The sequence below is a fragment of the Eutrigla gurnardus genome, assembly GCF_963514095.1.
Source record: "Eutrigla gurnardus genome assembly, chromosome: 13".
In the NCBI taxonomy this organism is placed as follows: Eukaryota; Metazoa; Chordata; class Actinopteri; order Perciformes; family Triglidae; genus Eutrigla; species Eutrigla gurnardus.
In genome coordinates, this window is record NC_139936.1 from 2,968,619 (window position 1) to 2,995,883 (window position 27,265).

Genomic DNA, 27,265 nt, shown 5'->3' on the forward strand with positions numbered 1-27,265 from the left:
GAAGCCCATCCCTCTCAATCAGGGGGGGGGGGGAGGGGGGGTGATCACATCAAGGAAGTCTGGTCCCTTTATATAGGATTATCTTTTAGGTTGATTTAACGTCATAACGGTAATTGTATATTTATAAAATTCCTAACACAGACCCCCCCAAACGCCAAACATGATTGAAGAGACAAAAAAAAAAAGGGAAAAAATCCGGTTAACATCTTGCCAATCCCCCCCCACCCCCACCCGCCCAATGCCGTTTGTTTTTTTTCTTCTTCTGCACGGCTAAAACCTGGATTTGTCCACATACATACAGTAATATATATTTGTACTCTTTCAGCGTCTCTGGCTATGTACAAGCTATACAAATAAGGAGCAGGCTGCGGGCCAGGTTTGGTAAGCTGTGCAGAGGGAGCAGTTGGTTGGGAAGTCTCCCGTCTCCCGGCTCCTTCCCCCGCAGTCTGCCCATACAGGTGGCTGTTCTGCTTCACTTGCGATCGTCGATGGTCTTAATGAATTCCAGCGCCGCGGTGAACTGCATCCACCAATAGCACTCCTCCCCACTCAGCCGGCTGGCGTAGAAATTATTGATGTACTGAACGGTGGACAGCAGGCAGGGCGGGTTTGCCTGGAGGGGAGGAGATGCAGGGATGGGCCCACATTAGCCGCTGAGAGAGAGAGCCTTCGCGTGAAACGCAGCGTGGATCACAATCATAAATATGTAAATATGTAAAAAAACGCAGGTTAGCGGGGAGCACTCTGTATGCAGTTACAATGCAGTCATATGGGAAATCATTATTATATTCCTCTGATGAATATTTATATACATTTATAAAAGAATAATCCAATAAATGATCAATAAGGTAAAAATCTATGCAGCGTGACTTACAGACGACCGATATTATCGGCCGGCCGACTATCGGTATCGGCATTTATAATGGCCGATAAATGAATATTTTAAAAATAAAATAAAATAAAAACGGACGAAACCCTTATAGAACTTAACAGAATAGTCTTGTTGGAAGTTATATTTATGAAGCTTACCAAGTCTTTTAATACTGGTAACTTTGTGTTTGGTTGTTGTTGTTATTGTGTTTTTGTTCAAAGGACTTTAAGTTTTATATCTTATATTACAGTTTTATATTTTATTTATCAGAACTTTAATATATTTTGATGTTCCTTGTGACAATAAAATAAACAACTTTATTTTTAAACTGCATTATCATTATTTTAGTGAAGACTCATAAATAACTACAAATAACTAATGTTAAGGAAAACTGTTGATGTTTTGTTACGCGTTTCTGAAAAAAAATATATATATATCGTCCGATATATCGGAATCTCTGATTTTTAAATCAACAAACATTTGTATCGATATCGGCCTTCAAAATCGGTCTTTATCGGTCGGGCTCTAGCGTGACTCACCCTGATGAGGACGAAGACGAGAACGGGGACAAAGTCGTCGGCTCCGGGGACGGAGTCCTCGTTGGCCAGACTCAGCAGGTTCATGATGGTGGAGCACATGCGCAGGATACACTGGACTTTGTCTCGTGGCGTCTTGTAAGCGTTGATGGTCCTGATCTCAGACTGGGCGGCGGGCCACGGGGTCTCCTTCAGGTACACCTGCAAACAACTCCAGCTGTGACCTTTTCCCCACCAAGTCTCTTCCTTAATACAGATATTTATAAACGTGACGGAGAAGATACCTCTGGGATTTGAAGAGCTTTGTGATTGGCTGTCACGACCTTCGTGAGCCGCTGGATATGTTCGTGGAAAAGCCTGCGTGGGATAAAACAGCTCACTTTGACATCTGAGACACAATCCAACATCTCAATGTTAAATATTTATCTGCCTCTCTGGTTTTCTACCAAACAACGCCAGCAGCTACAACCAGCTTTCAAGGTTCCTCCTGACTGCTACGGTCCAGACTTCACACCACTAATAATCATAAATAATATAATTAAAATAATAATTTTAAATCTTCATGAAGCCGCTCACTGGTCTCGGAGGATGTCTCCGTCCTGGTTCGGGTAGAAGGCCAGTTTGAAGATGCGGTTCATGACGCTGCGCTCGATGGCCATCTGGGCGTCCTGCAGCTGGTCCTCGCTAGCGTACTGCCAAATGGCATCGCAGGCCATGGCGCCGTACAGGTTGTGCAGGAAGTCCTCCACCGCCGCCGTCTTGTCGTCGGACGCCGTGCAGCCCTGGAACGCTGCAGAGGAAACCACGTTTTCAGAGCTCAGGGTAATGTGTACACACAAATACTTTGTTTAATTAAAAAAGTGAATCAATCTCTACTTATGAGTCTATAGAAAGAAAGCTACCATTATATTTGTGACGAGGATTTGAATAATGTCACCATTATGCTGCCGAGATAACTACAAGTCATCATATTATTCTGATAATCATCAAAATGTGCTTAAAACTCTTAAACTGTGTCACAGTTTAATGAAAAACAATCAAATAATCTAAAATAATCTCGATTATTGTTATTATTGCGAGTGGTTTGTTTTATTTATCATGATTTGTGATACATTTCTATAAAATCCTAAATCGTACATCGACATCTTTTTCAAGTCACTTGTGATATTTCTTGATTATATTTAAATAATCCTTTTTTTAATCCTGATTCTTGATGAAATCCCAGGAGTTTATCGTGTAAGTATCACCACCACCTATTTTTTGTTGTGGTATTGAAGAGATAAAACTGTAAATCATGTATAAAATGAAAGTGGGAAGTTGGGATTCGTCCATATTCAGGTACCTTTAATGAAGTCCAGCGTCCTGGCCTCCATGTGTTCGAGGAGGAGCCGGACGCACACGGTGGTGAAGTAGCGGTTGGCCACCTCCTTGTCTCTCAGGACCCTCTGGAGGAGCCTCTCCAGGTGGGCCTGCGAGGTCTGCAGGCCCTGACGACACCTGGTCAGGTAGGCGATGTACGGCGCCCGCTTCCTGTAGTCCTCGGCGATGGCGGCCAGCAGCTTCCTGCAGGTGCGGGCGTCGAAGCGGCTGACGCAGCGCGTGGTCTCCTGGATCTGGGCCATCTGGTTCTTGTCCTGGAGGTTGATGGCCTCGGCGAGCTGGATCTTCAGGAAGCAGACGATCTCATTGTCTGAGAGAGAGAGAGATGACGCCATTAGACCCACAACGGCCAGCTGCTGTAATCTGATCAACCCGCCGCCGCCGCCACCTGACAACGTGACTGATCGCCACGGAGACGGGACTTTTATGGTGTTGTTGTTGACCAGATGATTGTGAGTGTCCTGTGGTCACGGTGATGGTTCCTACAAACTGCTGCGAGGAAAGCTTAAAGCTATGGTCTACGATTTGGAATAAAAACATTCAGTCTATCAGCCGTAGGCCTGCATAGAAACTGACCAATGGGAGCCATTGCTCCGGAAGGCTCCCATTGGCTCGTCAACTGATTTCAGAATGTAGACCATAGCTTTAAGAGGTTCATTTTGACTCGACTAGAACGCTTCCATCTTTCTCCTGAAAACGTTGAATCTGAGTGGATACAGGAGTATTCTTAATATGAAGGATGGCTTAATAACGGGCCATATGGGGATTCTCTTTCAACCTTGCCCCAAACCTTGGAAGGCGACTCGGGAGGTGAAGGTGGTGCAGGTCTGGTGTCTCGCTTAAGGACACGTTCGGCAGGTTGGATGCTTGCCAACAGTAAAAGGGCTGGTGCTCCCGACGGAGACGTGGGGACAAAGACACCTCCAGTCTAGCAGACGCTACTTTAACTTCTCCCTCCGCGAGTCTAAACACGCTCTGAAATTATCTTCACGATCCAGTTGGCAGGTCATCGATACGGGAGAGAACAGCACGGATGCACGAGGACCGCCTTACCCTCGGAGTCCATGTGGTCCGGCAGCCCGTTTCGTGTGGTTGCCGGAGCCATGATGGGCAGAGCCACCGAGTCTGCAGAGCACAACGCCAACCTCAACTTCTTCTTAGCGTCGCTGGAAGAAACACACACAGAAACGTCAGAACGTCCGCTAAGTGAAGGAGAACCTGGCTGGGTTTGTGGGTTTCCCTCCGGACCTGAAGGAGAACTTGGAGTCGTGCTGATGCGCCGTCTGGCTGGCCGAGTCTGGAAGGTCGTCGGTGGAGATGTTCTGCAGGGTGTCTTCTCTGGGAGAGTCGTGCACGTTGTCCTCGACGCAAAGATCTGTCAACACGTACAAAATCAGTCAAAGTGTCACACACGCACACGCACACGCACACGCACACGCACACGCACACGCACACGCACACGCACACGCACACGCACACACACACACACACACACACACACACACACACACACACACACACACACACACACACACACACACACACACACACAGGAAGGTGGTCTTGGTTCCAGACCTCCGGTGCCGTCGTAGGAAGCTCCACCTGTGGCTCCGTCACTCGGGCTGGTCCTCTTGATGTTCCTGTACTTGTCCAGGATGTCTTCAGCTGCCTGGGCTTGAGAGCTATGTCGGTGCGACAGCTCATCTGAGGAACACGACACACAAGATCCATCAGAACGGAAGCCTGCGTGATGTATCCATGACGACCAGGGGGGGGGGGGGTGTTACGGTACACGTGGTCCCAAACAGCCGTTAGCTGTAGCATGCTAGCTGGTTTAGCACAGTTAGCCGAGTTAATGAAGCTCAATGCACCACCAAACTTCAGATATTTCATATTTAGATATTTCAGATATATCAGGCTCCTCCCACTGCAGATTCCCACGAGCCAAAGAAACTAATGTTATCGCTGCGTTTATCTTGAATTTCCCTCGGGATCAATAAATTATCTAACTATCTATACAGACTTAAACAAATGATCAAAGTGTTGGAGCTCCACATGTGTATTTTAGTCTTAATCAGAGGGTTATGATGGAGGATTACACAATCAGAAATACTTTTGATCGCTGGGAGTTACAGTAACATGACAGACATTTCTGATTTATTCATTTATTTTTATTGACAATGTCAGGATCTGATTGACTTAACTGTTGAAGTAAGAATTAGGACAAATAAGCAATTCTATCACTTTCAAAATAATTGAAGAAAAAAGAAATGTCCCTATTGTTCCGAAAACGTGCCGACCCAAAACACCAAGGTACGCACCGTGTACCGTTACACCCGACCGGTTAGCAGCGCGACTAAAACCGAACCGGGACAGACCTTGTGGGACGCGCTCCGGGACGATGTCGTCTTTCTCCTGCTTGTCCCGTTTCCGAAAAGCAGCTATCGGCGCTGTGGAGGGGGAGACATGTGATCAGTGGACTGACTCCGCCTTCACCGTCGCCGGGGGTGACAAGCTGATCATGAGTCGCCTGCTGACAGCCACACAATCTAAGGTATTTGGGTTTTTTTCATGGTTTGTACTGAGACTTAAATGTTGGATGTATGATATCACACGTTACAAACAAAACAAAAGGATATCGCCATGGTGACTTCAACCATCGGTTCATAGCAGAATATCACAAAGGTCCACTGGAACCCTGCTGACACAGCTTGTAAATAAGCACGCTAATGCTTATCCTATTAACACAAAGGTGCAAACAGGACAAACAGTCGACAATTTGATGACACACACACACACCACACACAGGAAGCAGAGGGTGGAGTGTCTACATTGATATTCTGTATTCTCTATACAGTAAAATGGTCAAACGGAAGGAGGGGGTGATATAAAACGGATGCATGGATGAGGAGTGTGTGGTGGTGGTGGTGGTGGTGGTGTGTGAACTACAACCATGTCACATCACAGCTCCACGGCTCTAAGGCGACATCTACAAAGCAGCATGGAGGGGGGCGCGCAGCACGCCGGCTCCAGCAGGGGGCGGCGGAGGGGGGAAGCTAGCTCAATGACAACAGCGTGGAAGCGTTTACCTGGGATGTCACTCTCAGCCGTCCAATACAGCACTGTGAGGGACACAACAGACAGGGTTGGCCTTTCACACACGGGCTGCTGCCTCGCCGGCAGCCGACCGCACGTCACCATGCAGAGCACCGGGACAAACACCGACGCTGTCTAACGGAGGTTTGGCTGGAGATCGGGTGGTTTTTATGAATATCAATTTAATGTTTACTTAAGAAACGTCATTATCTCAAAAAGAGTAATAAGCAGTCATTCTGTGTGGGCACAGCTCATTATTTCCCAGACAGATGTATGAGAGATGGTGGCAGAGTAGAACTGCAACAGGAGATGTGTCATCTATCAGCGGCCGATGACAGAAAGGTCCATCTAATGACCATTAGCCGCTGGCTGACAGCACTGCTGGGAGGGCTACAGCCACACAATCTACACAGCTAAAGCTCCTCTGATGACTGATTAGCTTTGAAAAGTCTATATAAATCTGCAGCCAGTGAGACGTGAGAGAGAGAGAGAAAAAAGGAGCGGACACGTCTCTGAGGTAACTTCAAACAACAAGAAACATGATTTTCCAACAGGAGCATCGGCAATGGAGTGGACAACATGGATCATCATTCTCTTTCTCCCGTTTATAAATTGCTTTTTTCCTCCGCTCTGCTCTTTAAAGTGTAATATTTCCTGTCGGTTGTGATTAAGAGAACTTTTATCGGGAGGAAAACAAAAAGAACGGATCACTTTTCAACGTATAAAAGTTCATTTTTCGGTTTAGAAAAGAGGGCATGCTTTAAAACGACACCATGTGGTTTGTTTGCTTACCTTTGGGAATGGCCGACACAAAACGCTTCTTCCACCACGGCCTGTTGCGATCAGACTTCTCGTCGTCGCTGTCCTTCCTGTCCTCAACCTTCGGGATGGAGAACATACATTATTATTAGACGAACATTTGATTATTTTATTTTAAAGCTGATACCGGCAGCCGTTTGCTCACCTCTCCTTTCAGGGAGTCCTTGCTGGGGGACGAGGACGGTCCCAGAGCGAAGGCCCCGGCGGGGTCGCGCTCCTCCACCGCCATCCGGCGGTTCAGGCCGGGGTCGCTCGTGGGCCGGCGACCCGGGCACACGATGTCGGAGCTGCGGCTACGCACCAGCCTGTCGGGGAAGGAGTGGCGCTGCTTGGTGTGCTCCAGCTCGGCCTGGACCAGGTAGTGGGGCGTGAAGAGAGAGTGGCGAGTCTCCGGGCCCAGGGCACTGGCTTCGGGGATGGGAGGGTCGGGGGGAGGGTGAGGGGGCCGGGCGTAGTGCACTTTGGGCCTCACTATTGTTCCGGTGGAGGAGCCTGAGGTGATAAACAACAAAAAAAGAAGTGTGAGAATAAAAAAAAGATATCCCTGATTATTTGTTTTTTAAAGCCTTTAATATACTAATAAAATACGTTAGCTGACCTGCACCACACAATCTAAACATCTAAAACCAGTAGAAACACAAACACAGCTCAGAAGTGGGGGGAGAGTGCTAAAGAGAGATGTTGGTGGGGGACGGGCCCTCGGTAGAGGGAGGCCACCTGTTCCAAGGGTAGACTCTCTCCTGAAAAGCTTCCAATGGCAGCCTGGCGCCATGAGCACAGTGGGGCGAGGGGCGACGGTGCCAAAGAGCCCGGGGTGAGGTCTCTCAACCTGTCATCCCTTCACCTTGCCACAGACACACAGCCACCACCACCATTGCACTATTTCCACCTGCACTACAAACAAAAACCGCACAGAGACGGAGGCGAGGGATAATGTGGGATTCCAAATGGCCCGAATGAAATGACATTTAATTTGCACTTAATAATATGACCCGGCAATCAGGCTGCGACGCGTTCTGAGGGTGGGGGGGGGGAGAAGGGATTCTTTCGGTTAATTCCACAGAGCTCAAGCTGTTCTGTGAGCCCCGTGACATTAGCGTGGGGGGATTTAATGACACTCATTTCTAGCTCTGATTGGCTGCGGAGCATTCTGGGAATGCAAATTACCTTCAGCGGAGGAGAGGGGATCGAACATGGCCAGCAAGGAATCAGTCTGTGAGGGTGGAGACGTCAGATGGTGTGCTCCTGGAAAAACACCAGAGGATACCAGACCATTAAGACTCACATTTCTGTTATTTAAAATAATATATCATTAGGTTAAACAGATAACAGCCTGCTGACTCCCCAGCCAGGCCAACAAAAGGATATCTAACTATAACTACAGTACAGTTGCTGAGAATTAAACAGTGATTTAGCTCCAGAGTGGCGGGGATCGATAGCTCTGGTTGACGGTGTTTAGAGCATACAGACACTGAACGGATGGCTAAGCCAGCCCCGGCGGGGATGTGACTCTCTCCTACCGTGGCCTGACTCCTCCCCATCTGGACTGGTCACAGAGTCCTTCCCCCCGAAGTCTGAGCTGCACTCTGACCGCAGGTCCTCGATCTTGTTGGGGATGTCTTCTGAGGTTGCACTGATGCCTGAAAAAAAGACACACATGAGCCGACATTCGGGACGAAAGCCACTCGATATCACCTCTGCAGTCAATGCATCTTTTTTTCTCTTTACTAGACCATACACTCCCTCTCAACCCGCTGGGAACTCCAAATTGGTAGCGTAAGCTCCCATGGGTCGTGGGGAAAGTCACACATAAGAGTGATCATCAGATGCAGACGATCCGCCGGACCTGGATCCCGCGGGACGTTTTTCCCTGCGAGCTGAGCCGCGGACATCAGCGCCGGCTTCTTAATCTGGGATACTACTTCACACGTGTCAACGCAGCGTGTCCACCTGAGCCCACGCATAGAAAGACGACCAGCAATAACCGAAGCCATGCAGAGACATCCATAGACCTCGTTACCCCGGTGAACAACATGACGCACACTCGAGGAGGACTTTTTCAATTTATGGACAAAAGGGTTAAAAGCAGAAGGAGTGAGAGGAGTGGTGAGATTCATACCTGAGACAACACTGAGGCCTGGTGTGCTGGGCCTCGAGCTGACCTCTCTGACCTCCGTGTCGTCGGAGGTGCTGCCGACCCCGGAGCAGCTCTCCAGCTCCTGCAGACGCTCCTCCTGCTTCAGGTCCGGTGCTTCTGGAAGCGGACCCCAAAAAAAGGAAAGAGAAGTGTTTTAAAAAAAACAAAACACATGAGTGTACTTTTCTTACTTGACGTGTGGATGAATTTCAAAGTGTCTGCAACAGATGATGGTCATCCCCCCCCTCGTTACGATCACGGGGAAACCAAGCGTGCACATATGCAGGAAATCAAACAAAGCATACATTATCGTGTCTTATAACTGCCAAGCCAAACCATAAAGCTAGTACGGCCAATTCTTTGCTACCCAGCGGAGCTGTTGGGTCGAACCCAGAGGCTCCACACTAACAGCAGTACTCATTTGCATGCTCGTTAGTAATAATGTGTTGGTGAAGTGCTCTTCAGAGTGTAGTTTTCTGCTGCCTAGCCATGAAACAAGCATCGCACTCGAAGCGAGCCTCCGATCGCGCCATTACCGAGCAGAACAGGGGCAGCAAACGGAACAAAAAGCAATCAAGACACTCATGCATGTCATTTCCTGCGCCGCACATATTGGAACGCTGTACTACTCCAATTAACATAAGGCCCAGGCTTTTCAAAGAAACACTTAAACGCCGTTAATAAAAGCACTCTGCTGATTTTCACAAAACACTGGTTTTCAAAAAGGAGGGGGGGGTTAAGCACATCGTTTCTCATTATTAAAAAGGTATGTTCAATTTACGAGAACAGACAAAAGAAAAGCATAATTACAATTTGTAAGAATGTGTGTTTGGATTGGCAGCGTCGAGCGTCCTGGGTGACTGTTTTCACAACATTACAGTCGACACCAGCCTCAGAGCGACGCCGTGTTCAGCCAGATAGGGAAGCTGACTGAGGACAGCTGCTGTCCTTGGGCTTCCCTCCCCACTGCTCCACCACAGGTGCACACACACCTGGTGGGCCTCTAAGGAACCCATGAGCTGCCTTTTACTGGCACACGTGGATCTGCCTTGAAAGACAGGCTAGCGCACACAAATACGATGACAGATGCACGCAGTGTTTTGTTTTTTTTGGGGGTACAGAGCGCCGTGCAAACCACACCTGGGGTTGTGTTCGAAAATCACTCATTTGCTCGTCAGGGAGTTCGATATAGAAGACTGTATGTTGAGCTCAACAGCAAGCCAGCCATTATAAACATAATTGAATATAATAAATACACATTTAAGCTATTTTGTGAGTGAATTTAAGTTCCCCGTGGTCTTGTTTATGTCTCAGGCTTTTATTGTGAAAGGTAAAAACAAAAAGGAGCCGTATACGGCGCCGTTGTCGATGCGGAGGAATTAACAGTATTTTTTCTTCCAAATAAACTAAAAATACTTTGTGGCCATCTGTGTTGTGATCCGCTGCTCTACTCTCATTTAATATATTATTTTCATAAATGTGTCTCAATCAGGCTACACACTACCCTTCAGCACAATGCATGATGGTACATGACGGTCGGCTGGTGACCTTCGGTCGTTCGCTACCTTTCCAGATGCATTGTGGGATACTTTGAGTCCACTATACAGACTGCCGGCTCCCTACCTGAGTCGCTGGGAAGGACCTCCACGCTCCAGGCCTCGCTCGTGGTCTCGGAGATGGTGGAGCCGTAGGGGTCCAGCAGGACTGAACCCGAGCCAGGCAGACACAGCAGGCTGCCCAGCATGTTCTCCGCCGCTGCCCCTGAGAGAGAGAGAGAGGGTGTGAGAGAGAGAGAGAGTCAACCTCCATCCACAGCATGAACCAGCTTTATTTGTTGTTGTTGTTAAGAAGTAAGAAGTCACCTCTTTAGTCACAAAGTCAACTTGAAGGCACCTTTTCTTGTACTTAACAAAGTCTGTATGTGCTGTTAAGGCTCTGGTGTTGATTCATATTCTCTAATTAGCTCTAATAAATTATTCAGATGTTAAATATGAGCAACATGTGAACTTGAGAAGGCGGCTTCAGAAAGTAAACCTTTGGGACAAGGTTGAAATATTGTGTACATTTGTATATGTGGTACCAGGACTGCAAACTTATGATTAAGATTTGTCATTTTATCAACTGATTAATCACTTGTGTTTTGTTATACAATCTACAAATGAACAGTTTCGTCCATACAATTATGATGAATAAAATAGTACAAAAAGTCTTCAAATTGCTAGTTTTTGACTGTCAAAAATGATATAAAAGCAGCTAAAAGTAGAAATTTCTCCCGTTTGAGAGTCGGTGCCCGGATGATTAACTGAGCTGATTAACCCATAAGTTGTTTTCATTTGTTAAATCTTAATTAAAACCTTCTTCCATCATTTTTCCAGCGTGTCCTCGGGTCTGACAACACGGTGAAAACGGCCTGAGATAAGCTCTCTGAATGTTGTGTGGACTTCAGAGGACCGGAGCTTTGCACACAGAGTCACGGAGAGAGTTGGAGGTCATGTGCATCTCATGCTGGGACCCACAGGCTCGTACGCCACTGTGCCAAAAAGGTCAGAGGTTAATGGCAATATCTCACCCCGCTCCCCGGCCTCCGGGGCCGTGACTTTGAGCCGTTGATTAAGCCTTGCATTACTCACAACCAAATTACCGCTTCGCCTCCCCCCCCCCTCTCCCACATAGTCCTCAGCACGCCGTCCCTCCCGTCTCTGTTTGGGAACGCCGCGGCCTAACAAGGCGGAAGAATGCGGAGGAGCTCGCAGGTGTGTGCCGGAGTCGGCGGCCAGGGCTCAAGACCAAAAAAAAAAGTCGACCCGCGGTAGCCCCACCCCCCTGGTATGCCACGCTTCCACTTCACGGCACACGCACGCCATGAGCACGCGTGCTCGCCAGCGTCTCGCCGCCGGTGTGCGGCGATGTTGGCGGGGGCAGGGCCCTCATCGGCGGCGGGAGAGCGCTACCCCGCTGTCCATGTTTACAGTCTTCAAGGTAGGGGCGCAGAGTACTTGTCTTTCAGGTGGATGATTAAATGAGTGGCACAACAAGAAGTGAAACAATTAGAATTTCTGCCTCATTATCATGGTAATCTTATCAGTGGGATAATGAGGTATTAATGGATATTTAATGTGCATCTCATAACCCAATCCCTTGGAGAAAACACATAAGGAAATCACAGTAAATTCACTTAATGATGGAAAAGTCCCCCAACGCCATATTCCGAAGAATGAAAAATGGTGGATGCAAATGAGAAGGAACCAAGGTCAATAAGACTGCGGGGACTGAGTGAATGTCAGAGAGACAGAAGGAGAGAGAGACGGGCGGGGGAGAAGGAGAGTGAGGGGGACAGGAAGATAACAGGAAGGCTCAAGTATTCTGTCCACAGCTGGTTTTATAACCCACGTGTGAAAGTCGCCCTCCACCATCGACTGAAGATGTTTATCTTATAGATCAGCATCTATTCTTATGATTATTCATGTTCTTATAATGTGCTTTACTTCGAATACAGATATATACTTCCAGATACACACAGATGTATTCAGGAACCTAATCCAAGCATCATAATACTGAAGTTGTGTAACTTGATATCCTCAATAACAAATATGCAAATAAAGACTTTAGGTATATTTATGGAGGTCGGTAGCGAAAAAGACATGGGTGTGATAATTTAACGTTTAAATTTAACATTTTTTTAAACAGAGAAGATGTTATCTGAATTCTCATGCATTTAAGCGCTTGGTTTGATACTTGTATCTGCTGCAGCATGAGAAAGAAATATATGTACGTTTCATAAAGTGGTTGGCTCCTGTCAGATCACATGTTTGAAAATATTAAAAAACAAAAAGTATAAAAATCGATTCCATGACTAATTCAAAGGATCTATTCATGCTCGCGTGAAATGCAATTTCTATTAAATAAATTGTTGTCTATGTGATCAAATCAGTGAGTTAAGTGGAGAGGGCATCTGTAGTCAGAGTACATTCATGTTGAGGGATTTTCTTATTCACTTGCAAAAGTATTAAAAAACAAATGGAGATAAACCGTATTACTCAAACTGAGCATTATTGAATTGCATTATTGCAGTAAAGCACTGAATTTGGAAACAACACATTAGATTAGATTACATTAGATTAAACCAGTAGAAACATACTTTCAGCTCCAGTAGATAACAGACCTACTTATGATGTGGATTTAAATGCTGATATCACGGGTTGCATTTCCTCATAGAACCTGCCTTTTGATGCTATTACCCCCACAAACCACAAGGTGATGACATTTCCCCCTGACTCCACGTGTGGCAAAATCCCCCTCATGAAACGTGCAATAATCACGCAGGCTGTGCAGATCAATCAATCTGCCTCCTGACGCAGGAAGCCAGCAAGCGGCGCTCCCCCACCTGCTATCTCCTGCAGTCGATCTTCATCCATGTTGGGGTCAAAGTCGCTGCCGAGAACGTCGGTGCTCCAGGTTTCGCTGACCGTCTCGGAGATGTCCCGATCATCGGTCAGGCCCATCATGTCTCTGATCTCGAACTTACGCAGTTTGTCATCCAGGTTGTCCTGAGTGGTGGCTGAAGGAGACACACACACACACAGCATGTTAGACGTTTGCAATAATTACTGTCATCTGAGAAATACCAACACACACACACACCCTGTTCATGCTCCAACAGCTGTAGAGCCTCCACCCCGTTGCTCCCGGATGGTCCGGCCCCCAGCTCAGAGACGGACTCTCCCTCCAGGTCCAGAGATGACACCGAGTTGGACCGATTGGACGGGCCTGAAGGGGGAGGGGGGTAATAAATACAAACATAGATCACATGGAGGTCCAATCATAACCACAATGAACGAAGCAAAGAGTTCCCTGATGTTAATACTAGTTTCTAGCCGTATGTGTGATCAGACTGACCCTCTGAGATGCCTTCCAAGTTGTCGCTGCAGAGAGAGAAGCGCAGGGTTTTGTCCGGTTTACCGTGCTGCTTAGTATCATCGGCATGGCCGTCGCCCTGAGCCCCGTCAGCCATCTGCAGGTTCAAAACCTGAAAAACAGATATTTTAACTTGTGTTTGGTTGCGAACTTGCTAGAGGCATCATCTCATTCATAGACGGCGGTTAAATCTGGATAAGGGAGTTATGCATGAGATACACGGTTGTTCATCAAATGCAGAACTTTGCAAGGACACACAACGCACCGCAAAATGCATTACACCCACTTTGAGGAGTCTCCATCCCGTTTCAATGACAGGAAAAAATATGGCATTGAATTTATCACATCATCATCATCATCATCTCTTCGGCAAATGAGCACATTAATTCAAATCACATTACCTCATTCTCTGACATCATCCCTGGGACGGACTGGGGGCCGGTTCCTAGTGAAATCACCAGCACCTCCTCTGGCATCAGCTCCTGCAGGGACTCTTGGGAGCTGGCCTCTGCCTCCCCCTCCTGGGCTATGTTGGTACGGCTGCGGCTACGAGCAGCTGCTGGTTGGTCGAGTCGGGGAGGGAGTTAGTTGGTTATGTGTCAACAAACAAGAATAAACAAAAATAAACAACCGAGACTCTCATCCGGCATGTCACACCAATGCTTCATCCTCGAGTGATGAGAACCACTTACAAATGAGCTTTTAGTTGCATGAAAAACATGTCAGAAATTACTTTTTGAGTGATTTCCAATTATTTCCTTGTGCAGCTAAACACTGGTGTGACATTGAACCAGTTTCTCTCTCATATTTAAATGAGAAGATAGTCATTAGTTAGTGAAGCTGAAAAGAGACACACATAAAAGTGCATAGACAGCTTTTCTAGATATCTCAGGAAAACAAAAGAATCAGCCATATTACTTAGATATATGTATTTAGAAGTTCTAATACACCGAACATAAAAATATGATGTTCACTCTTGATTTAGTACATCCTGTGCTGAAACATGTTTAATTGAGCAGGCCTTCGTCCAAAAACGTCTCACTTTCACAATATCTGGGATTAAAATGGCATGTGACTCTAAAGAAGACATATTTCAGCCCCATGCTCCTTTTCTTTCGCTCCACACGCCTGTTATATCTCAAAACATTAAAAATGAACGACTGAGTAAGTAGAGGACCAGGTAGCGCTCGAGTTCACCAGGAGTTGAGGATTTGTACGGGATCTCCGGCTCTCACATCTCCAGTCATCTCAAGAGAGTTACGTAAGGCAATCAAGACATTTGACCACATTTCACTCTTCCTGGATTGTTTTTTCCCCATCTCAGTAAAAAAAAAAGGATGAATAACGTTTCCATCAAATCATAAAAATGAACAATTTGTAGAAAATGAAAAGGTCGGCGGTTATATGACACTATCTCATTTGACAAATGTTTAAGAGATCTGAAAATTAAACTTCCTTCAGTTCTTTTTTTATTTTTTTTTACAAACAAAAAGAGCCAATATGATCCTTGATATCGTCACTATAATTGATTTTTCCTCTGAGACGAGTGGATGCACACACAAGCTAACACCACTGTGGGGAAGTAATTGCACTAGTGCCGTCTACTTTATTTTAACCACAACTCAGGCACAGACCAGGAGGAGGACAGGTGGAACATGGATTAGATTTCCCACTCCCCATTCCCACTCTACCTGGTAATGAAAAGCCATAATCCACTGAATGAGGAAGCAAAAAGAGGAAAAAAACTTAGAATACGAACGGAAAACATTTCAGCTCTAACAATGAGCCAAAGCACAAGTGCAAGCGAAGCATGGTGAGAGCAGGAGGACGACGGCGGCGAGGCGAGGGTTACTAGACGTGAGTGGCATCTAACAAACCAACGTGGTGAAAACAACTAGTGACATGGGTTAAGTTCTGGTCTAGCAGGACTGACGGGCTACCCACCAAAAGGGGTTACTAATGGAATGTGAGCAGACAGAGCGGTGCTCGTGGGGTCCCAGGATGTTATAGCCGCTAAGTGTTGTCCTGGACGTTGTCGGTGGCGGCAGCAGTAGAAGGAAAGGAGAAGGGTTTGGAGAAAGAATACAGAGTACATCTGAGAATATGTCCAAGTATTTAAAGGCAAGATATTTTCTTTTCCATATATTTCAGAGTAGCGAGCACGAGCGGTTCATTTCTAATTAAGGGGTGTAGCTACAGCATCATTTGTCTTGAGAATGCTAATGAAGGTGGTCCATGCATCTTTTCCATCTATTCCAATTAAAATTAGTTCATTTATATTTGGTAATTTAATTGGTTGTCATTTCTGTAATTGAGCCTCAATCCAGGCCATGCTAATTATCTTCATAACAAGCTGAGAAGAAGCTCATTAGCTTCCTATAAAACACGGGGCCTTTCACTAGTCATCACCACTCAACTATACTTGTTTATTACGCTTCTCATTAGGCAAAATATTACACTTCTATCCTCCAGTTTCAAACTCTGATGTTTCTATGAAGCGAGGAGAGAGATACTAAGAGGTTGCATCACTTGCAGCACGTCGGTTCATATTCGGTGAAATCGCCGTGGAGACGAGAGGTGGATGTCGGTACCTATGGGGAGCCGGTTCTTCTTGTTGGCAGGAGTGGTGGCTGGGGAGAGCTGGGGCGTGTTTGAGGGCGTGAGCTCCAGACTGTTGCTCTTCACGGTGCGAGACTGGGGCACGTTGGCGACCAGGGTCTCCAGGGCCATGTGCTCCTCCTCCCGAAGGTGGTCCCCCGCCATCACGTTCCGCACAAAGTCCACCTGGGCAGGAAGCGGGGAAATGTCACTCCTTAGACCGTGATAGCAAATCATTTAGAAGGAAACAGCCGTTCTAATGAAGGGCGTGAGCTGACGAGCTTTAGAATCAACAGAAAAGCAACGCAACTGTTTGTTTCCCCGACATAAACGTCAAAATTAAGTCACGCTAGAGTCACAAAGTGAATGCAGAGCTTTCCCTCTTTCCAAATTCCTGCTTTCGTTCGCAGCCGACTCATCCACACAGATTATCCAGCCTATTTTTAGCCGTATGTAGGTTGCCATGACACTTTGCTTAGAAGAAGCGTTTGTCACATATTATTAAAAGCTCTCGTGTACTCATGATAGTAACTCACTGCGGCTCCTTTTTTTTTTCAAAACGTGATCTACGCGGTCATGACTGAACTGATAGTAATTTACTTGTAAACACTGAAAAAAATGATGTTCTGTGACAATAATGATGACACGTTGGTCACATGGAAACCATAAACTAAACTGACTGGCAGTCACAAGATATTTGCTCAACATTACTACAAACTTTGCCTGAATAATTAACACTTGCATTGAATCAACATCCCTCATCTAACAGACTGAAACACGCTGAGAATCTCCAAAAGGTTGTTTACTACACAGATTTGTATCGTTGGGCAGTTTCCTTATTTAGTCCAAAGCCTGCAAATTAACTTGTATTGGAACTTTTTAAGTAGCTGTAGGAGTTTCAGGGAAATATGCAAATATAAGCAGCAAGGTCCTCTAAAGTTTTATCAAAACACCTTGTTCCATGCATTGTTCCTTCATTGTTTATATTTAGATAGCAAATGAAAAGTATCCTACCAGCATGAGCAGCTGATTGTGTGTAATATAGACGGCAGTCCTGCTGAGGCCTTCCAGGAGGTTCATTGAGGACATGGGCGGGGTCTCCACCGCTCTTCCTCCAATCACCACATCCAGAAAGGCAGCGACACAACTCTGCAGACGGAGGCGAAGAATTATAAATGAGTACGAAGAGAAAATATGTTCAACATCCCAATGGTTGTCACACAGACACACACCTTATCAAATTTGGACAAACGGCTTTTCCGCCTGGGGTCGGCGTCATCATCGGTCATGGCCAACTGCTGCAAAAGCTGCCCCACCTGTGAAACAAAAACGTATAAATCCACACAGTCCAACGCCTCCCACATGTACGACGTTCAAACACGCCGCCCCACTGACCTGCATTAGATTGAAGCGGGCCACTTCGTTGATGGGGGCGTCTGAGATGATGCCGTACTGCTCCGGGTTAACGATAGCCGGGCAGATGAAGCAGGTGAGCAGCAGGTCTGTGCACATGATGCGCACCTCGCCCACCTCCAGACGCTCCACACACGACAAAGTCTTGTACATCTGCGACACGATCCAGCGCAGGCTGTGGGGGAAGCAGTAGGTGTTCTGCTTCAGGTAACCGATGAACTTGTTGACCAGGGCCACCAGCTTGGCCTCGTTGGCCTCCACGGCCGCCTGCACGCGTTGCTTGTAGCCGTCGGAGCCCTTCTCTCCGAAGCGCTCCTGCTGGGCCGGGGTGAGGCGCTCCGTCACCTTGGCCGGGTCGATCTCCAGGTGGTCCTCATCCTCCACCAGCAGCTGCATGATGGGTTCGTGGAGGGTGGCGGTGAGGAAGAGCTTGGCCGAGTACAGGCCCTCGGAGAAGAGCTTGAAGAGGATGCTGAAGGCACAGGTTCCCCGTCGCAGGAGGCGGCGAGGGTTGTCGCTCTCCTTCAGCTCGAACTCCACCAGGTATCTCAACACCTGGGGGCGTTGGCGAGAAAGAAAGTTACACCAGATACAAACTTTTTTTGCAAAAAAAACCCAAAAACAAAACAAAACAAACAAACACGTGTGGGGTCGCTGACCTGCAACAGGTAGCTCTCATCCTCTTGCATGATACAGTTGCCATACAGCGAGGTGAAGACCGTGTGGGTGACCCCCTGGGTGTTCTCCTGGTTCAGCCTCTCTCCCGCCACCAGACAGGAAGCCACCAGTCTGGGGTTCTCCCTCAACCGGGCCAAGAACTCGCCGTAGATCGTCTCCTGGAAGCCCAGCGTCTTGTAGCCGTCGACAAACTGCGTGTCTTCCAGCATTTTGGCATGTTGGCAGCACTCGGCTGGAGAGGCCTCGGCGCTGCAGAGCAGAACGCTTTCATTACTTACATGTGAACCAGGTCTCTCAAAAGGGGACATCCTAGCTTCTTATAAGCTGTAGAAGACAAACCGTCCAACCTAGCTGTGACTGACATGCATCCACCTTTAGACAAGCAAGTACAAGCATTAGGTCGCCTGCTCAGAAGATCACGGCCTCCCTACTGACAACTGATCTAAGCTGCAGTGACAGGGCCAAGTACTCACAAAAACACCGTACAGTATCAGACGTGTTCTTACCACGACCACATTGACATTTAGAAACGCACACCACATCCTTATATTTAAAAACATTTCAACTCAGTTCTGAAATCAAGGAGAAGTTTTGCATTTAGCAGCATTCGTATTATTTTCTCTCTCATTCAAAGCTTCTTCTTTCTGCTGTAAACCACAAAACCACGATACAGTAACAATAAATCACAGGCACGGATAAAAAGTGTAATTTTATAATTCTGTTTGGGTACTAAACGACATTTTAACACACTAGCCGTTAGCCCCCTGACTCCAATCTTTATGCTAAGCTAGGCTAAACACGACCTGGCCACGGCTCTGAATTGGGCTTGGTCAGGGTTTTGGTACACCACGGTATTTGGAAATCCTGAAGGTATGAAAGCTGCGCTTTCTATGATGCTGTATTGATGTCAAAGGTCGTCTCTAGAAAGTAACAGGTAGCTGAGCTCAGAAAAACGGCAACTGAGTGTTACCATCTTTTGTTGCCTTAAAAGGCTTATAGTTTATAGTTGGGATGTCAGTTTTGGTAAATTGATGTGACATTCAGGGGCACTTTGGTTTCCCTCCGGCGCTCCGCTGACTAAATTAGCTTTGCTGCCTCATTACGAAGGACTACATGCATCCAGTTTAAATGTTTTAATGTTTTTTATTTAATGTTGGCTTTGCTGAAGCTGCAAATATCACAGCTTTTTTGTGTCTGAAAAGCTCAACTGGTTAATATAATGACGTAAATGGACCTATAGAACAACTGGTCAAAAACATCCTTGTTAACCCACCCCGCCCCCCCAAGAGCCCGGGCCGATCTGAAGGCAGGTCTGACCTGGTGAGGATGAGACGATCGAGGTTGATCCTCTGCTGCTTGGCGATCCAGGCGGCCCGGTACAGCCGCTCCGCCGTCTTCAGTACATCGCTGTTGAGCCTCTGGATCAGCTGCTTCTCCGACGCCACGTACAGCCGCTCCTGCTTCAGGTGGTGGGCCAGAGTGTGGATGTCTGGCTTCACCATCTTCACCGGCTCACACGGGCAGAGAGCTAAACGACTGCAGCAACAAAGACAAGTGGGAGAACGTGAATGCGTGTGTGGAAACTGAACAAAAGCTCAAATTACCTTTCATCAAATGAAACACAGATGTATTGAGGCCACCGTGGCTCTGGAGAGGCTTTGTTGAAGTGCAGGAAAACAACCCTGATGATGATGATGTCATTAGAGGTATCTCAGCTTGTGCTCTGAGACCATTTAGAATAAATAAAAGCCTCTTATTTTAGCTGAAATTAATCAGGTGCTTGATTACTCCTCACAATTTTAATCACAACAACTGGTACTTTTATTTCTGTCGTTTATCAAAGAAAAGCTTCTCCAATAAGTGGATTCACCGCGTTCCTGTGTAATATCATTGTAGACTGGAAGTCTTTGGGGTTTGGATTGTTCAGACAAAAAAGGGAGGATCTGAAGAAGACTTGGAAAAAGACGGGTCAAGTTTAAAGACCAGTTTCTGATACAAAGACAACATTCAGTGTGTTATGTTTTGGTAAGTCCCAAAGGTGGGACACAGGACATTGTATTCCTGTCACCAGAATTTCTTCCAATAGTCTGATTAACATGATATCTGCAGTACACGTTTGAAGCACATGAGGGAGCCAGAACGTACCCATTGTTCTATTATGTTTAGCCTACTTTTAACATTGAATCCAATATGGAAGGTCAGCTTGTTAAACTGATTTGAGGGAACAAATGTGAACCTGTTAAGTAAGTATTTATATTTTATTATACGTTTTCAATAACACATCTAAACAAGGTTGTGATTTATCAGACATTTATCTCTGTGGAATGGCTGGTTTATAAAGTTTATTTAAAAAGTGCAAAGTCCCGCAATAGCAAAGTTTGGGAGATACAAGACTTTGTCTTGTTTCAATTTCTTGAAGATTTTTAATCACTAAAATTACATTGTGTGTCTCATCTGTGACGCAATAAAACATATTTGCTTATTAACAAAATAGAAAGTGATGCCAGTATGTTTAGGTACCATTTTGAGAGTTTTACGCAGATTTTGACGATTATCAGGATATTATCCTGAATTGCAATTATTCTGGCCACGATAAACAACATTATTAGCTGATGTAGGCACGTGTCATATGTGTTGAAGGAATTGATTTCTATATATTGTTCAATATGTGCCAACATGATGGTGAATGTGATGGAATAAATTCAGTTTGAATTCAGCTTTACTATATCCTTAATTTTGTTATTCATTAACATCATTCATTATTTGAACAATGCTGCATTTAAAAGGTAACTGTATTTAGAGGAGAAAAGGGAAATAGTTCCCTCCTCAGGTCTGGCTGAACGCAGGCTCGATGATGTTGATGATGCGTCATGGAAGGGAAATGATCATTTGCATTCCGCGCCCGACAACAACGACAACAAAAGCACGCTTTTCACAAGCTCCAGGAGACGCCACGTATATACGCAAAAACCCTTTTCCACACATACACGGCCAAGACACACGAACACAAGCCGAGTGCATAAAATTTGAATGATTTCTTGGTGAATCACTGGCACAAAAGCCTCTTTGTCGCCGGCTGCAAAACATAGCAAAGACAGATTTAAGTGTGGAGTTATGGCTCCGGGAGGAGAATGAGAGCAGCCTGGTGAAAACGGCATCACAGTGGGGATGACTGCAAGGCGCTGCCATTGTTCGCCAGCTAACAGACAACCACGACGTCAGAGTTGATGAGTCTGACAAATCAAATTGGTTATGCAGATTTAAAACACATAATGATAGGCTAAACATTGAACTCTCTTGGCAAGCCGAGAACAAACAGTGATTACTACTGATCTCCAATTACTGGGATGGATTGTCATCATCATTGTGAAAAGACGGGTCAGGACCGGTTTTAGTTAAATATCACTCTGATACAAAGACAACATATTGTGTTATTTTTCGGGGATTTGGGGAGAATTTTTTTATTTATTTCCTCACAAGCAACAGCTGCTCCTCATTATGTGAGAAATGTGACGGCCGACCGGCTGCTGCATTCGATCAACAACTAAAATAACAAACTCACAAACGATCAGTCAGTTATCAGCAAAAAATATCTTATTTTAAACTTACGTAACTCACTGATGTAGATTCAGCTCGACATCAACGACCACTTCCCAACTGTATAAGAAACACTCAAAACCTAATGCCAATCCTTGCATACTAGTAGGAAAAAAAGAAAGGCATTTTAAACATTTTGAGTATTTTTATCCCTCCGACCATGAAAAAACTGGGTTTCTGACTCAACATTTTTACACATTTTTAACTACGTACTTGCTCCCTATGAACATGTTAAGTAGTAAAACACCTTTCTGATCCTTCCCAAAGATCGTATTGTCAGACGCAGCCTGGAAAACGGCCAAAAATACTAATCATGTGTCCGACCGGCTGGCTGAATTTCAGGCATCAACAGAACTACCGTCTCTAACTCTGACTGGTGCTTTCAAATGACAAAGTTTCAAATCCTTGAAAATAAAAAAATGAATAAAAATGGCCATGCCTCCTTCCCCCTAAACTAAATCATAATAAACAAATAAAATATGTGAAGTTTTTAATCACGTCACAAGCATGATGTCATGGCCACGCCCACTCAGGAGGACGTGAGTACCATTTTAATCCACTGACGGAGCTTGCAATGTGTCATCCTTGTTGTAGAGTATATCTGCCACTACTGTACTATTATTATATGGATATAATTAGTTGTGGCCCAATCTGGAAATGTGTAGACCTTCTTTTAAAAGGTTATGAGGGTGTGAATAGTTGGGTTTTAACTTGGTCTGCAACTATTTTCATATCGAATAGATCATTTTTTCTGTTAATCGATGAAATGTTTAGTCTGTAATATGTCAGAAATTAGTGAAAAATACCGATCGCAACGTCCCAGAGTCCAAGGTCATCAAACTGCTTTTCAGCCCGACTAAAAATCCCAAATCCATTAAAGATCAACGAGTGCATAAAGCAAAGAAAAGCAGCTAATGTTCACATTTGAAAGGCTGGAAACGGTGACACATATTGGTCGTTATTGTATCACATGAGAAACTTACAGAAGGGAGCTTAACACAGATTTGTTTCAAACATCCGAATTAACTGTCAGGTATGTGACACTTCCACGTCAGCGCTCATGTCTCTCAAATGAGCACATTCCTCACATACTCGGTAAGGAAGTGAAAAAACAACTGGGCTTATTAAGCGGCGAGCGAGGAGGTTAAGTGGCGTTTGCCCGTCCGCTCCAGTACGCTCGACTGCATGAAGCCACCTGGTGAGTCAGTCGTGGAGAGCTCAGAGGAACTCCAAAGCAGAAGAGAAACCAAACTAAACAACAGACAGCGTGAGCGGGGAAGGGATCATCTGCAGCCTCCTGAGCTGTGTGACAGGACGGCCGCTCAATACGGTTCATATCAGAGGACCAACCAAACATCAGTGTCAGCAATACAACTATGACGACAAGTCATAGGAGACAAGAAGCAGGGCAAAGACCAAACGGAGGATGGAGTGGTTGGAGGAAGTCCAACCACTTAAGATTCAAAGTTCAAAATTATTTTATTTTAAATGCGAAAAGCTTATAAAAACACTACTTTTATGAAATATCACAGCAGAGGAGTAAAGGTGTTTGGTACACAGCCGGCTCCTCTCCCACACACACAAAGACCGACGAACGGAACAAGGTGCTTTTTATAAACATTCAAAGGATTTCACTTTCAACAAAAGGTATTCATGTTTCTGAGCCAACATCCTCTTCACACTTCCCTTTCTGATAATGTCTTACACCGGCAAGCAGATACTGAACACCAAGTACATCAGCCCCCCGTTGGCCCGGATACTGAACCCCACTAGAATTTTCTTCAAGATGATTGTAGATCATCTACCATGTATCTACAGATACAGCTACTTCAAATCACTCATGTAAAGACACAATTTATTCATTCACAATAATGGAATCTACTTATTGAGACTGTTTTTAGTGCGATCTGCAATAAAATCCTATATTGTCCCATCCTATATCTCCTCTACATAGCCCGCTACATGGTCCTCAATACGGTCTTCTCCGTGATCCCCTGCAGAGTTCTCTAAATAGTCCTCTACATAGTCCTCCTCATGATCCTCCTCATAGACCCCCACATAGTCCCCCATAGACCCCCACATAGTCTTCCTCATGCTCCTCCTCATAGATCTCCATACAGACCCCCACATAGTCTTCCTCATGCTCCTCCTCATAGATGTCCACACAGACCCCCACATAGGCCTCCTTATATACCTCCACATAGTCCCCCACAAAGACCTCCACAAAGACCTCCACAAAGACCTCCACATAGACCCCCACACAGACTCCCACAGAGACCCCCACACAGGCCCCCCACATAGACCTCCACACAGAAGAACTCCCTGGATAGTGAGTGGGAAGTAGTGAATCAGTGATTTCAGAGTTGGCCAGTTGGGGAAGATGAGGGAGGGGCAAGCATTACTCTCTCACTGACCCCCCCACCCAGATTCATCCTTGTAGTCTGGGGATCTAAGAAGTGACCCTCTGGCCACAATGCTCACTCCTCCTCCTCCTCCTCCTCCTCCACCCTTCAGGTCTCCACTGACCCAAAGGAATGAATGACAACACCCATCTGACACAACAAAAGCTGTAATGGTGGCAAAAAGTGAAAGTCGCACACAAGATAAGTCTTCTTAAATCCATGTTTCCACACCAAATACAGTATGTTGGGGGGGCGGATTAGACCCGTTTCATATTCACTTGAGAAAACAGTGTTTAAGCTTGAATTCCTGAATAAACACCACAGGGTGTTAGCTGGACATCGTATGGATAAACTGTATTTACCATCAACATGAATCACTAGTCGTGCTGAAGTACAACGTTACCACTTGTATCGCAGATGTAGTCATCATGCAACTTAATCCAGTTTACCACAAGGGCAGTCACTTTATTTGCCACCTCGAAGGCAACTTCCTACTATAATTAGTTTTTTTATTTTGCCAGTTGATGAGGAGCCAGCAGTCTGAAAATGTCATTATCCTGGCCAAAATAATTGCAATATTATCCCATTAATCATCAAAGTATACATAAATCTCCTACTCTCTACTTGAGCATACTGTTATCACTTAGTGAAAAACAATAAAATCTTAAATAAGATCAGCCTAAATCATTAAAGGTATTCCTGCATGGAGAAATACATTGGAAAATGTTTTTTTGTATCCTGGATTTCTTTTTTTTTTTTTTTTAAATCAGATGCTATTTTTAACTCGTCTACCATGATACAGCTTTTTCAAGTCACTTGAATATTCTGGATTATCCTGATAACGGAAATTCCCCACGATCGATTTACTGTAAGTGCTTTTTATCCTGATCCGTGATAAAAACCTGTATCATCCCATCCCTAGTCTGGATGGGATTGTTGATCTCAGTCAAGAGGAGAGACCTTCTTAACTGGGCAAGAGATGCGAGTTCAGCCTCGCTTTCCTGCCGGACCCTTGGAGGTGGGTCAAATCAAATGTTAGGATTCCCCAGTCAGGCAGACAGTCAACCTTAATATTGAGTGAAATGGCTTCAAGTAAATTATGAAACCACCTCATGTGCAGCGTGCCCAAAACCAAAATCCTTAAGAAGCACAGCAGCTGTCATGACAAGTTGAAGCAACAAATAACACACACACAAACTCAACACCCTCTTGAAAACAATTTGTAATCAGTGAAAAACAGATTGTCAGGAAATGCACACAGTTCAGGACACATCGTTATCTGCATCAACTGAAGTTATTCAGCAGTGTGCTGCATCCTATCAGGCAAAGCAGAGTGAGCCGAGGTATGTTATAACTCCAGTCACAGAAAAGCAACAAGGAAAGTGATCCCCAGGTCACACTTGAACTACCAGTCATCCCACTCTCAGTCTCACGCAGCCAGATGACCTTATTTCTAGGTCACCACGACGTCATGTTGACTTTTAGACTCATTCACACAACAAAGTGACTTTCAAAGCTATTAAAAAAGGTAGATTTGCAGTGTGAAGTCAGGCTTCAACACTAAAACTAAACTATACTAGTTAATGCCAAAGAGGAAGGTAATGACTGTACATTTATAATTTTTCTATAATTTATCATGTTAGCTCTAAGACCATACAGTCTTATTATCAACATATTTTTATCTGATTATAGCTGAATAATATACCCTAATAAAATATATCCATCTACTTCAGCAATATTGGACAATATGGGGGGATTGCTCTCTCAATGCCACAAAGAGTATAAACATGAATTATGTTTAATGGCAGACACAAATACGAACTCCCTGCTTGTGTTATTATGCTACAACTTTAGCTCATTGCCTTCAGAGGCGGGTGTGGGCACATTTTGAAACAAACAAAAAGAAAGAAAACGTTTTTCGTGCTCTAACGTCCAGTTGTAAGTTTACAGTGTCCTTGAATCGATGGTGTAAGTTGAGTTAACCTCAGCAGCTAGCCGGACATTCAGCCAAAACACCGAGAGGTGAGAGAGTTGGGGTAAGTTAGACGTCTGCTAGCGTTGCCTTAGCTTTTAGATGAGAAACATCTCAAATTAAAAAAAAAAAAACACGTAGCTTGCGTTCAGGTCAAACTGAATGCTATGAAGGGAAACTGACAGAAACCAGTACACCCAGTCAGTTAGCCACACTGGCACCAGTAAAAAAAAAAAAGCAGTGATTTAAGAAGGAGCACAAACAGGAAAAAAAAAACAAACAAAAAAACTGGTGAGCTAGCTAACCCGTAGCACTAGCCCTCGCACGTTAACCCAAGTTAAACTCGGCTAACGTTCGCTAGTCAAACAGGGGTGAGCTAGCGACGAGCTAGTTAGCTTCAGTTAGCTTAGCTTCGGGTGCTGCAAGCTCCCCCCCTCCCCGAGGGGACCAAACGAGAACGACGGGTTATCTTCAAATTCGGCAACTTACCGAAGGTGTGTGGCGTTAACTGGTTGTCCGCTGGTGCTCCGGTACGCGGCCGATCGGAGTTAGATGTCTAGATCCCGGAGGGGGGGTTGTGTGTTGGCGGCTAGCCGTCTCACACTGGCTTCTGCGGGAGCTAACAGTGCTGTCATTTGCTGTCATCACGAGGAGACCTGCGCACCACGCATGCGCACATTAAAGGAAGCCTATACACCATCGTTTTTTTTCTCTCACAGAGCAATTTTGGTGCAATTTCTGACAAATCCTACAGCGGATTTATATGGTAACCTTTGACCTGATATCTTACTGGATAATAACTAAAATTAAAATTTCCGTTGACATCCTCTGTTTAAAGTTGATGTTTTTATT

At 45.4% G+C, this 27,265-nt stretch overlaps 1 protein-coding gene across 12 annotated transcripts; it reads right to left on the reverse strand.

Annotated features, from left to right (window-relative positions):
* Positions 1 to 273: 273 nt before the first annotated feature.
* gapvd1 (GTPase activating protein and VPS9 domains 1) lies at positions 274 to 27,048 on the reverse strand. Of its 12 annotated transcripts, none has more exons than XM_084023953.1 (28): positions 26,903 to 27,048; positions 19,760 to 19,978; positions 18,424 to 18,691; positions 17,747 to 18,319; positions 17,584 to 17,667; positions 17,366 to 17,500; positions 16,345 to 16,537; positions 15,698 to 15,778; positions 14,155 to 14,309; positions 13,736 to 13,865; positions 13,481 to 13,606; positions 13,224 to 13,397; positions 10,463 to 10,600; positions 8,822 to 8,956; positions 8,223 to 8,342; positions 7,870 to 7,947; positions 6,848 to 7,194; positions 6,676 to 6,763; positions 5,877 to 5,909; positions 5,166 to 5,237; positions 4,363 to 4,491; positions 4,036 to 4,162; positions 3,841 to 3,953; positions 2,750 to 3,097; positions 1,984 to 2,197; positions 1,692 to 1,764; positions 1,411 to 1,608; positions 274 to 613 (listed from the first exon to the last, which is right to left on the reverse strand). In XM_084023953.1, exons 2-28 carry the CDS (start codon positions 19,942 to 19,944, stop codon positions 473 to 475), a joined length of 4,458 nt encoding a protein of 1,485 aa, XP_083880079.1. In that variant the 5' UTR covers positions 19,945 to 19,978; positions 26,903 to 27,048; the 3' UTR covers positions 274 to 472. The 12 variants fall into 12 exon arrangements, with proteins under 12 accessions (XP_083880079.1, XP_083880074.1, XP_083880075.1 ...); XM_084023948.1 differs by having other exon boundaries at positions 5,109 to 5,237; XM_084023949.1 differs by having other exon boundaries at positions 5,109 to 5,237; positions 8,822 to 8,953; positions 14,155 to 14,312.
* Between the last annotated feature and the right edge of the window lie 217 nt (positions 27,049 to 27,265).